Below are 12,915 nucleotides of genomic sequence, written 5' to 3' on the forward strand. Positions count from 1 at the left end.
TGTCCTCTTGGTTATGATCGTTGCCTGACTTTTGGAGCAGATGCTGGAGGAGTTAATTTTTGATGATTTTTCTCAGCAATAAGAGTTCTCCCTCTGTCCTTCTCACAGTTCTTGCTGTCCTGTTTGGGACCTGCACCATCCAGCTTATTCTCCCTGAGTCTATTGCCTTTCTAAATCTCAGTGTGAAGGTACTAGACTAGAAATCCTGTTCTGGGAGCATAGGCTACACCAGACCTTCAAGAATCTGTCATGCATCTCACCCCTTCACATGCTTCTGTCGTGCATCACTGGATCTCTTTTCTCCTTTACCTCTTTCTTGGCATCCTGCACTGCCCTGTTCCACAGGCTGGGGGAAGGATGCCATGGGCTGACTTCCTCAGTGTGTGTCCCACCGCTGACCGTGCCCCAGCTATGCCAGGCAAACTGTCCCACTCCCACCCCCTCCTCTTGCTCGGCCCAGATTGGAGCCCCCGAGAGGTCTTTGTCCGCCTGTTGAGAGCAGCCCCCGTTCCTCCATTCCCACATGGCGCACCCTCCCCAGCAGCCCTCTCCCCATTCAGCAGTTTGGGCTGAAAGAACCTTGGCTAATTACGCGGGGCTGAAAATTACCACTTTGCCATGTTTTCCTGCTGCTGGGCCCATTTGTGTGGGGCCTGTAGTTAGAGGGAACAAAGTCCCCCCTGTGGAGCCAGGCAGGCCCCAAGTGTGAAGCTACAGGTACAAGCAAGAGGGGAATGAAGGGAATAATTACCAGCTTCTCCAGGTGAAAGCCCCGTTAAAACTTCAATAAGCCAATTAGGGGCCAGGGTGTGTGTGTGGGGAGAATCTCCCCCACCTATAACTGATTCCCACCAGGCAATTAACAGAAATCATTTCACGGAGGGGAGGATAAGAAATGGCTCTTAGAAATTGTCTTAAGTTGGGGGGGTCTGAAACAGCACGACTGCTGCAATGGTCCTCATGTACTCCAACCTCCCTGCTCACTGTGTGGCCTGAAAATGTTGGTGGGGCTTGGAGGAGAGGGAGGAGGGAGGGAAAATGGCAAAGAAAAAGGAATCGCTGGAGCTTTACACCTGGGCAGGCTTTGAGGAAGTGAGGGCTGGAGTTCAGAGCTTCTTGTAAGGCTGTGTGTGGGCCCAGAGCACCAAGCTCAAGGGGGCTGCTGGCTCTGGGGATGTGGGCAAAGGTTGATCTCAGGTTGTCTTCTCCGTGGGGGCGAGGGGGAAGGTAACGGTACTGACCAGAGTAGGGAGGGGAAACATGATGGGTGTGAAGGCTGGAGGTGGGTGTGCAGGTTGGTGAGAACTGAGTGCCAGGCCCTCAGAGACATGCCCAAGATGCATGATAGTCTGTAGGTACAAATGGTGTCCCGTGTCTAATACTGTCCATGTATTTCATCCAGGGATCATGTTTTTCTGCTGCTCAGTCAGCAGCTCCACCTGTTCCTTCCTTTCAATTCATTCATAAAAACCCAGGGTAGAGATTTTATGAAGTTATCTTGCAACCCCTGTGTACTGTATTGCAGATGGCATGTGCAGCAGTTGGAGGTAGAGCATGCTGTCTGGTGGGTACCTCTCAGGAGTCTTGCCCATTGGTGTTTGAAAGGCTGCTCTGGGGAGCAGAGCAAGAGTAGAGCATAGCAAGTTGCTACAGATGGCTGAGATTTCTGTAGTGATGTTGGAAGGGAGAATGCTTTATGTCAGTAAGGAAATTGAGACACCAGCTGTGGTTATTTCACCCGCACTTGAAAAAGAAACAAAAAACCCAGGTAAACCTTTAACTCATCAAAACACAAATGGAACCTTAGTAACCACTTTCTTTGAATTTCTAATGTTATAGCTTCTGAGAATTAAAAATGTTATTTGAGATTTTGTTCTGTTTAATGATAAGCTGATATCACGGTGCTGTAGTAGTGTTTAGCCATCTAGTCTCAAACTGACCTTAAAGTCCCTAGATTTCATTATTTTTCTTCTTTTTTTTTTTTTCTCCCCTTTTATTTCTTCACAGAAAGCTCTCTATGGTAGGAATAGAGAGCTGTATCTCTTGCCCAGATTTTAGATTCAGAAGTGATTTCTCAGTTGAGTCATGTTTCTTTATTATTCAGCTTCTAAGATGTAACCCCAGTGATTGCCTGCAGAGAGCTCTGCTCACAGAAAGGCCTGGTAGGCATGCACAGACAAATCAGTTTTGGCACAGACTTTGATTTTTGGTACAAGTTATTCAGATCAGTGCCTGAATTATGTTCTGAATTAAATTTCTGTTATGGTTAAGGAGTCTCTTTTTTCCTGTAATAACAGTAATAACTTGAGCATCATTTGGGGTTTAAATTTGGTCTCGAGAGAGATAAGGAGTACAAAGACCTCTGCATGAACAACTACTCCATGCCTGGCAAGAGGTTTGGGGAGTGAGGAAAAATGAAGATTGTTGGACATAGTATGTAAATATGTATTTTACATTATTAAAAATAGGTTTTCAAGACTTTTCCTTCAATAAAGCAGTGGGTTGATGTCAAATACTTGTATAGCTACAAAAGCAATTCTGTTTGAAGTTCTGAAAAATGACAGCAGCACTGTGAAAAGCACTGTTCCAATATTCCTCTTGTAAAGGAACACTCGGGATCCTCAATCAACTTTTATAGGGCTAAGCTGAATGTGGTCCTCTTTTGAACATTTGCTTCTTCCTGAAAGCATGTGTCATGTGAAGTACTGGGGAAAGCAGTAGTACTTAGATGTGAACAGGCCTAGGAACATCAGGACTGTTTTGTGGATTGAATCACTAGTTTGCAATCAAGGGTATTTTCCCATTCATTGCTGTAGTGTGGAAGCGTGTGCATGTGTTTGTCCTGTCTGAAATCTTTGTCTTGATGTCATTGAGCTCAGTTTTTCCTCCAGAAATGAGGATTGTACTCTGTATCTGCTGGCTTGTTTTCACAGAACTTACCTGCTGCAGGGCTGCTGAAGGGACAGTGATCAAGGTTGCAGGTAACTTGGACACAGAGTATGGAGTGAAACTGCAAAGAAGGCAGGATGGAGGTGTCTAGGTTGGACACCTACTAAGCAGCTTGCTAGAGTAGGGGTGATCTATCTACCATACCAGGAATTGGGCTTTTAGGGATACGAAAAGCTTTTTCTGCTCTTCAGCCCGAGTGTCTCTGAAGTCTGGAGGAAGACGTGAAGTTAGAGGCCAAGGAGGAAGGCTGGAGAGGTGAAGCTTGATTTCCCTCTACCATGAGGCATGAAGTGTATGACTTGGGAGGCAGCGACATGAGCATTTCTTCTATCTCATGAGCTGGAGTTCTGCCTCAAATGGGACTTCATGTTTCAATCCAGCATCTCTATAGTGCCCTTCAGTATAAAATGTAAATGCTGTCTTTCTGGGGACCACTTTTTAGTGGTCCACTTGAGGTGGCATATGAATGAATTATTAGTCCATCTGTTCATGCATGTGTCACTGGTGCTCCTTGCAAGAGCACAGGATTTCCTCTTGGAGAAGTAGTGGTTGTTAATGTTGCGGGGTTCATGGCCTTCTCTATGCATTTTGCTTTCTCTCTGTGCTGAGTCCATGGTGTGGTGTGGCAGAGCTCCTCTCTACCTTCTCTGTGTGACATTTATGAGGTATATCAGGAGCACAGTTTAACTCCTGAGTTGACTGTTCCTTGGAGGATTCTGTAGCATGCATGTGAGCTCAAAGAAGTAGCAGCAAACCTTCCAGAGCTTTCCAGTCTGTTTCTGGAACAAGCCTGGTTATTTGCCTTCAGCTGCTGGGACTTTTTGGCATTTATTCAACAAAGGTGAGGCTGTGCTGCAGTGGGATTCTTCTGTTTGCTTAGATGAGCTTTAGGTGCACTGTCTTACCTGCTGATTTTTCTTGAATTTGTGGTTACAGAATGTTAACATATAATCCAGCTGTCTTGACTTCTGAGATACTGAAGATGCTTGGTTCAGTTCTCTGGTCATCCTGCTATAAGTACAAAGTACAGCTAAAGGAACTGGTCTAGGACAGTGAAGGGGCAGCATCAGTCCAGCATGACCAGCCAGTCCTGGGTTTGTCCAGCATTGTCTGCATCTAAGGCAGGTGGGATTTCTTGCATATTTGTCCTGCCTGCTTGCTCATAAAGAAGAGGATGCTGAACTGATGCTGTGCTGGTTTTCTTTTTTTCTCCTTGCAAATTAAATGCCCCTGGGGAAGGAGGACTTGCCCCTCTGCACTCTCTGTCTCTCTCCCTTTGTGTGTATCTGGTCTGTTGCAGGAGTCTCATGCTGGAGGTGGCAAAACTCCCTGTGCTGGGTTTCTGACCCCCTCCTTTCCCCTTCACAATGTTGTTACTGTTGCATCTGCTCTTCAGCAGGGGCTCCATCAAGTTTATGTGACCTTAGCACTGTATTCATGCTGGAGGAGTTACCTTCCATAATGATGTCAACTGATGAGGCTGGCGGGATGGTGGCGGCCGCGATAAGACATGACATGTTCTAATGATTCGCCTTAGCGAGCTGCGTGTGTGTGTTGGGGGGGCACAGAGGGGCTTGGAGAAGGGAGGTGGGGGCCCCACAGGTGCCGACAAAGACTTTGACCTTTGCTGCTATAATATCAGTGTTTCACAGGCAGGGCGGTTCGGTAACCCACTTTCAGCCCATCAAAAATTGATTTAATTGCAATTTTTTTCCCCCAATTAGGAGCACTGGAGCTTAACTAATTGGAGTAATAGAGAGTAATAAGGCTCTGATAAAAAGCCTTCCTCTGCCTCCTTTGTATCTTGTGTCATCGCCTGTCAGAGGTCAGAGAGCTTGCATATTCTATTAGGCAGAGTTGCCTTCATTTGTACAAATTAGTTTACCCAACAGTAATTAAAATGCCAGTGCGGGTCGGGGAGAGCTGAATACAATTGATGGGCACGTTGGTGAAGGATTTGACAGCTCCGGTGGCCTCCCTTGCCAAAGCGTGTCAGTGCTGAATCAAAGGCTACACAAACCCACAGACCCGTGTGTTTAACCCGCGGCACCGTCGGCACCAACTGCTCTCTCTCTTCTCCTATCTCCCTTCTGGACTTGCTTTCCCTTCTCCTTCTTTTCTCATCTCACTTGAGACTTTTTAAAATAGATGTTTCCCATCTTTGAGCTGTCCTTTCTGTTGATCGCTTTCATAACACTGCTACCAACCCCCTCATCCTGTCTCCCCTGGTTCTCCCCCTTTTCTCCCCCCAACTTCCACATTCCCAGCTGCAGGGCTGTGTCAAGTAATAACTTCTTTGTTTCCCAGTCCAATGAGTCTCCATATATAATAGTTTCCAAAATGGAACAATGATGTCCAATTCCAGGGGGCGGGGGAGAGTGCCAGGAGGATGGAACGGACTCTTGCACGTGTCAAGCAGATTCTGGATTTGAAATCCCTGAAGAGCAGAATAGAACTAGAGAAGCAATCTGTTTACAGTGCAGAGAAGGGCACAAGCCTGGGGCACAGGGGAGATGTATTGAGAAGAGGTGGGAAAGGACCTGTTTTATCCAGGTTCCTTCAATGACTTTTCATTGCAGGATTCCCAGCTCAGGCAGCACCCACTCTAGAGGCTGGGCTGATAGTGGGAAAAGTATATGTTGTTCAATATGACTTGTATTTCTGGAGCTGAGACTGTTTCCAAGCCTCAGAATAAACAGCATCTTTCCAAAATGACTGATGGACATCTACCTCAGCCCCTCTGATTTGTTCACATCTGGCAATGGTCTGTCCAGGATGGGGTAAAGAGGGATGCTACATGAGTCAAACTGTAGTTGGCACCTTGGGAGCAGCCATGGGATTATTGCAGCTGGAGTGTAGCCAGGGCAGTACTGCTGTTGCCAGGAATGCCATGGGATCTTCAACAACCACAAGTCAGTCAGATGGAGAGTTCTTGTGTTTCTTCCAACAGCACTGCCAGAATGTGTGTTCTCTTTCATTTCCTGGCCCAGCTTGTATTGTGGGGGGGATGATGTCTAATGAAATATCTCTTCTGCAACATAGAGAAGGTCTGGCTTCTGGAGAAGCAGGCTCTTGGTTGTTCTGTTGAGTTTTTATTTTTCCCTCTTGTTAATTCCTCTCCTCTCCTCTCTGTCAGTAGGGAGTTTCAAATAAGAAAGAGGACATCAAAGTATCAGATGCGTTGGAAGATTCCTTGTGTTGGACAACAAAAATACACTGTTTATGAAGTATGTGTGTTAATGCTGAACAAAATTCTTGCCTTCCTGGTTTGGTTTTCAGCTTGGTTTTAGTTCCTAGGGGATCCCTGTGAAGATAACATGCCCTGTTATGGAAGCCCTACAATGGTGCTTTTTTTTCCCCTTAGAAGGGCCTGTTAGAGGGAGCTTGTAGTCATGGTAGCCAGCAGCTTTCAAAGAACAGGAGGAAGCTTAGTGGGGAAAGATCTTTACATCTCCAAGGCCATCTGGAGACTGGCCATAGCAGTTTTTATGGTGGATGTAGATGCATCTGATCAGAGTCAGTGTACATCAGTGTGTTGTATATACTTCAGGTAGATGAGTCATGCCTGCATTAATATATTTAAGGTATCCTGTACTCCCCTCTTCCCAATCTAGTCTCTCCCCAGTCTGTGGGCAAAATGAATGACACTCCCTAAGCTAGTGTCATCTTGAATTGTTTTTCTTGGGCAGCTGACAACAACACTTGTGAAAAAGCTGCACTTCTCTAAGCTGGAGGGTTGTCTTATGTGTGCTCTGTGCTCTCTAAGACAAAAAAGCCTTGTTGAAGATAGACTGAAAGAAGCAAACCTGATAGAAGGCTTCAGCCTGATCTTCCACACTAAACGAAGTTTCAGAAGTTTTGGAACCAAGCTTTGCATGCTTTCCTCCAATCTGCATGTTGTTTTAGACACATGAAAGCTAATTTGTGTTGCTTTTTTGCCTGAAGTAAAACTGTCACCTCTGAGAGGTTCCCAGTTATGACACACCTGAGGCTTCAAGGTGTGTGCCTGCAGATCAGACTCAAGGGGAGGGGCCCTGTATCATGCCCTGGAATCCAGACTTTAAGTTCAGTTCACTCTCAGGCTTCGAGAATTTCTCATTGCCACTCCTTGTGCATGTTGTCTTGTGAATGCTGCATTCTAATGCTGCAGTGAAGGTGGCCTGCTCTTGTGGGAGAAGTCTTATCTTTGCTTGCTAATGGGCTCAGGCTGTTAAAGATAAGGCCTGCAAACCTGATCCCACTGAAGTATGAGACAAAATTCCTGTTGACTGAATGGAGTCAGCTTTACCCAGAAGTGACTTGTTTGTGGCCCTGAGGCCTGTATTCGATGCTGGAGAAAAAATCTCTTTATCTAATGCTTTTTTCTCTCTCTGTTTTTTTTTTTTTTTTTTCCCCTCTGAGGGGTGAGGGGTAAGGACCAAGGAGGGAAAGCTGAAGTCCAGAACTGACAGCATGAGGGAGGATTAGACCTAGCTGTTCCTCCCACCTTTTTCTCCCTGTTGGTGTGCCTCCATGGTAATTTAGACCTGTGGCAACCATCAAAGCCTTGTGCATACCTTCTGCACAAAGGGATCTGTCTCCCACGTGAGCGTGTTCTCTGCTGGGACAGAGTCAGTTTGTCCCCCAAAAGAAAAATCTTAAGCACCCAATTGCCTGCTTGACTGATTCCCTGACTGCTATTGTGTTTCTAACCACAGTAATTGACTTTAGTAGTTATTAATGGATTATGACTGGGGAGTGGGGACAAAACCCAACACCTAGCTTTGTAGCAGAGGGACCTGCTGACCAAAGTGCTGCTTTCCAGACCTGGGGTTTGACCAACAAGCTGTCAAAGTGGGTGTCTTTTGTTTGTTCTCCTCTGGGGTGGGTGACATCAGCGAAAGAGAAATGTTCCCCTCTGTCCTGGACTGTGGTGGAGAGAAGGCAGGCATTGGGCAGAAACCATGTTTCCAAAGATTAAATGCTACACACTTTCTTAATTGATTGTGGTGGCTGCTGCACAAGTGGAATTGGAATTTCCATAGACTCTCAGACTTTTGTCGAGGACCATGGAGCACCCTGCAGCACCTGTAGGGACAGCCAAGTGCTACAGGTGCTTTGGCTGATTGTATGTGCACTGCCAATGAACCTGGAATTTTGCGTGTAGGACATCCTGGTTGGAGACACTTTGAAATAGTTCTAGTTCTGCAGGCCTTTTCTAGCCTAAACGGCATCTAAGAGTTACAGAACTTGTGGACACCTCCAGGTCCGTGAGTTTGGGTGGAAAGACAGAGTCAACACAAAAGAGGCCTTGGTAGCTAAAGCCCTTCCTAAGTTCTTGTAGCTCTTTGAAATGGTTTGATGTTACCTGCTTGCCTCTTTTGAAGAGTGTTTTGTCAGTGCTGCTTTGGCTTTATGGTTTGGAGAAACCAGTTGCTCAGCTAAACCACAGAGACAGGAGTAGAATGAGTCCTGAGTTCAGGTCTTGCTTCCATCTGGTCCTTCTCTGGCTTTGATTGAGTTGAACCTGTGTTCACTTGGCTGCTGAGTGCCTTCTTGCAGCAGCAGTAGTAGCAATAGCTTCTCACAGAAGTCAAGGGTGCTGCAAGAATCCATTCCTGGTGCAATAGAGGTTTGCAGACACCTTGACTTCCAAAGAAAGAATACTGTAGAGGATTAAAGAAATGTTTAAAAACTGCTCTGTTATTTTTATAGACATGACATTGTTTTCTTATTTTGCTTTCATTTTTCAGCTGCCAGCCCTGTGTCATACTGCAAAAGTTCTTTAGGCAAAGCATAGAAATGGCTTTTATTTAAAGCAGGTTCCATTTCATGTGTTCATGCTATCCTTGTTGCATTGACTTAAACATAGTTTTGGAATTTTATTCTCTGTAGCTGCAATAAATATGGCTTTATGAGAGGTCATTTGTAACTTACTTAGAAGTCCTTGTATGAGCTGCTTCCTCTTATTTGGACTGAGAATGGGAAGCTGGCACGAAAAAAGCGGTGTGGTTTGGAGAGCACAGCACTCATGTTCCTCATGCTTGATTTTAAGGATTTGTTCTGTCTTATGAACTAGTATAAGGCCAATGAGTGTCAGGTGACCTCTGGAGCCAGCATGTGCAGGAGGGACATAGTCTTGCCAAGAGGACTTTGGAATGGACCCTGATGGAGGGTGTAAATGGAGCCAGATATTGCTGCAGGAGAGGTGTGCTGCCTCTAACAGGGGGTGCCTGAGCACTGGGGAGGGCAACCTGATCCAGCTTTGAAATTGGCCCTGCTTTGAGCAGGCTGGACCAGAGACCTCTGTTCTGTGATTCTTTAGGCCTGTGATGCTGCAGCCAGTTCATGATTGTACTCAGAAGTTGCCAACAAGCAGAAGTGAGACATGAAGTAGGAAATAACAGTGAATTTTCCATGGGGTCTTTGCAGTTTACAGCACTAAGTGTATGAAACATGCTAAGTACTGTACTGATTCATTTGAAAATGTTGTTTACAGCTGTTCCTGTTTAGGTTTTCCCTTTGTATTTACAAATCCATCTTTATGTCCTGCCAGTTCTCTGCAGTTGTGACCTGGTGTATCTGGGAAGCTCAGCTAGTGAGAGTCTTATGGCAGCTCTCCCTTTGCTGCTGCCTGTCCCTTGTGAAATGTGGTGGGACATGCTGAAATCATCTCGAACCAGAATTCAGAGTCTGTCTTGTAACCTGTTTTCTCTGTCTTGCTCATGCATTTTCTTCAGAACATGAGGATTAGTAAGTGTTTTTTGTTTGTTTCTTTGTTTTTTTTAAACAGCTCATTTGTGACAGGGACAGCCTGCTGTGGACACATCTCACCTCTGAGAATCTGGGACCTTGAGAGGTGAGTGAGCTTCCAGGGAGGGACTTGACATGAAAAGTGAATAACAATGCAATATTGGAAATGCTTCAAAAGGGTGTAATTTCTTTTGTCAATATAGGCAAGAAGTGATAGAAGATGAGATGTGTTGTGGAGTGGGGGACAAAGCAAACTGCTGTGGAAAGGCATGTGTGGAGGGTGGTTCTGGTTCAGTAACATGGCTTTTCTTCTCAGCTTTTCCAGTTGATGGCACAGCCATCCTAGTTTCTTCCCATTACCTGTATACAGGCAAAATATACCCATTACACCTCCTTTTCATCTGTCTCTGTTAATGCCTCAGCCAGAGGAGGTGAGGAAGGTGATCCTTATCCTCCCATTCACTCACTTCTCTTGGTGCTAGGAAGCCAGAGGCAAACACAGGCTCTGGTCACCTTGTCCTGGCTGGCAATTCCAGTAGCTCAGAGAGGTGATGTGTGGCAACACATTATCTATGGAAGTGACTTAGGCACGTTGTCTTCTCTTTGTCCTAATAAGCACTGAGGAGGTTAATTGCTGTGGCCTCTGATTTGGGGTCTTTGAGTAGTTCCTGTTCAGTGAAGGTGCTGACCTTAGCAACTGGGGAAATGTTGCTCTCAAATCGTGATGTGAGACTCAACTGCTGACAAATTTGAAACTCTCAGCCTGAGGGTCTTAGTGTAGTGATGGACAGATAGTAAATATTTCACAGGATTATTGGAATGGCAGCCCTGCCTTCCAGGACCAGGATGCTCTGGGTAGGAGTGGCACAGCCCAGATTATCCAAAGGAGTGCTGTCAGGATTGAGGTGAGCAATGGCAGAAGGGGCCTGAGGGATATCAGTAGAGCTGCATTTGGGGAAAGGGGGTAGAGGAGGGTTGGTGTGGACACAGGGTAGGTCTGAGGCAAGTTGCCTTCTAATCTATAGTTTAAATAGTTTAGATTGTTTAAGTTAACTGTATCAAATACAAATTTAAGCTAGCAGGTTTATTCTCTGAAGTAACAAAAATACTTTCCAACAATGCATCCTGCAAAGGACAAGCTGGAGCAGGAAAGAGCACCAGTGCACTAGTTATGGTGCATGTTTCTTAGTGATCCATCCAGTGGTGCCTTTGGAGTACCCCAGAAAGATGCAGGCTGTGCTGTGATGCCCATCAAGTCTTCTAGCTGTTCTTGAATAGAGGCATCTGACAGGGGTGAGGAGATGGGCAACCCTCTCCCCCCTGCCCCAGCCTTTCTGACAGCCTTTCCCAAGGAAGCCTGAAGAGATAATAAAGCTGTGTAGAAAATAGGATTAAGGTAATGAACAAGCACAGCGGAGTTTGATCTTTCAATAATGTAAAAGCCTGAGTGACAGGCAAATAAAAAAGCTAAGGCAACCTAGGCCACTGGGCCTCTGTTGAAATGGCTAGAGTGTCAAACTTATTCTTCCCTCTTCACCTGTCACAGCTGGAATGCATCATGCCACTGGGTCTTTTCCTCTGCAGAGACCTGTATGTGAGCTGGTAGACTCATCAGCATGTGCAGGGTGAGAGGCTGAGTAGGAAGCATGGCTGGGACTCTAGCCTGTGAGGCTTGATGTCATTATTCAAAGAAAGGGAATACAGAGCCATCCTTCCAGGTCTTGACTCTCCATAAACTGTTCATCTTCCCAGCAGAGCTTTGAATCCATCTTCAAAAGCTCCAGTGATTGCCAGAAGTGATCTTGTAAGAAATGCTGTCTGTTTCTTTGAGGCTTTTCAATGTTGTCTCCCTGGTCAGACTCCAGGAGTGAGTGTGGCATGAAAATTTAAAATCTTAGAGCCACCCCAGGACTTAAAACTCCTCCTGTGCTCAGTGTGTCTGATAACATCTGGCAGTCAGAGCCAGAGTTTGCTGCTTACCCTTTTCTTGTAGCCACAAAAGGGCCCAGAGGCTGCCCCGCAGAGGCTGAACATGGCAAGGATATTATGTCTAAGAACAGAATCCAGGTAACTTCTGTCAAAAAAAAAAAAAAATTGGGAAGGGTAGAATGATGCATAAGGTGTGTGTGTTTTTGAAGACCACAGGATCCTTAGCACCTCTGAGGTGTTTAGTGCTGTCCAGGATCAGCTAGTTCAGTTGGGGCAGTTTTCTTTGCATCGAGGGGTGAGTAAGCAACACTACAACAGTTTCTGTGCCATTTTCTTCCATTGGTGTAGGTGGTCTTTTTACCCAACAGCTGAGATCTGGAACGTGCTACAAAAGGATTTAAAGCTTAAATAACCTTTTGTGTACTGATCATCTTAGTTCCAGGCCAGATAAGTCCTTGGCTGGTGCTTGTCACTGTTGGTCATGGTATGTTTTGTATTTATGACCTTCGCTGTTCCCTGACCCTGGGGCAGCCATTCTTATCCCTCCAAGAGGAAGGGGATAATATCTTCACCTGTAAATATGTCCTGTGCTTTGAAAAGGGCTTGATTGGTTTTGGTGTAGAGGAAATTTTTAGCGGGGAAAGGAAACGCCTCTTGCTGCATCCCGCTCCCACAACTGTCTTTCATTTTTGACTCTGCTGAGATGATGGCGTTGGATCAAAGCCACAACAGGCAGCAACAAGCAATTGTCAAGGGAGTCTAAAGCAGGGGAATGACTGCATAATGCCAAAACACTGTCTCTGATGGCTGAAATTCCAGCTGCTGCTACACCTGGCCCTGTCTCCTGTAATGAAGGAGGATTTAGATTTTTTTTTTGTATGCTTTTGAAGCTGGCTAGCTGCACTTGTGGAGGACATCTTTCACCCCTCACATGCTGCCTTGTGCCATCTGATTGCTTTTAGAGTGGGGAAGTTGCTGTGCTTGATTCCCACTCTGGATCAAGACGTGTGTATATAGAAGCAGCTGTAAGTTCAGTGATTAGAGGCCTGCGAGGGGAATGGTGAGCAATATGGGCCACACGATACTGACCTGTGTCCTTGCATCAAGTATCAGGGCTTGCTGACTCCTTGTCCTCTTCCAAGTACCCTTGTCCTTGCTTTAGTGAAGGATATGATGGAAGCTGCCCCTTTTGCAGGTCAGGTTCCTCTGCTCACTTCTGCCTTTTTCTATTCAGACCGTCCTGTCTTGTTTGCCAGTGTGAGTGTGTGGCTCAACAGAACAGCCACTTAATGACAAGCAAGAAAA

General features: G+C 45.8%; 1 protein-coding gene across 3 annotated transcripts in view; it reads left to right on the forward strand.

Annotated features, from left to right (window-relative positions):
- The window catches only part of FBXW4 (F-box and WD repeat domain containing 4), a 60,202-nt gene that overhangs the window by 36,613 nt on the left and 10,674 nt on the right, over positions 1–12,915 (forward strand). For 2 of the 3 annotated variants that reach the window (XM_030276273.4, XM_004174861.6), the window contains exon 6: positions 9,722–9,787. The exons of the other annotated variant lie outside the window; for it this stretch is intronic. In XM_030276273.4, the coding sequence (XP_030132133.4) occupies positions 9,722–9,787 (66 nt within the window). The remainder of the gene's footprint in view (positions 1–9,721; positions 9,788–12,915) is intronic. 3 annotated transcript variants of the gene reach the window in all.

Source organism: Taeniopygia guttata, chromosome 6 (genome assembly GCF_048771995.1).
Source record: "Taeniopygia guttata chromosome 6, bTaeGut7.mat, whole genome shotgun sequence".
Lineage (NCBI taxonomy): Eukaryota > Metazoa > Chordata > Aves > Passeriformes > Estrildidae > Taeniopygia > Taeniopygia guttata.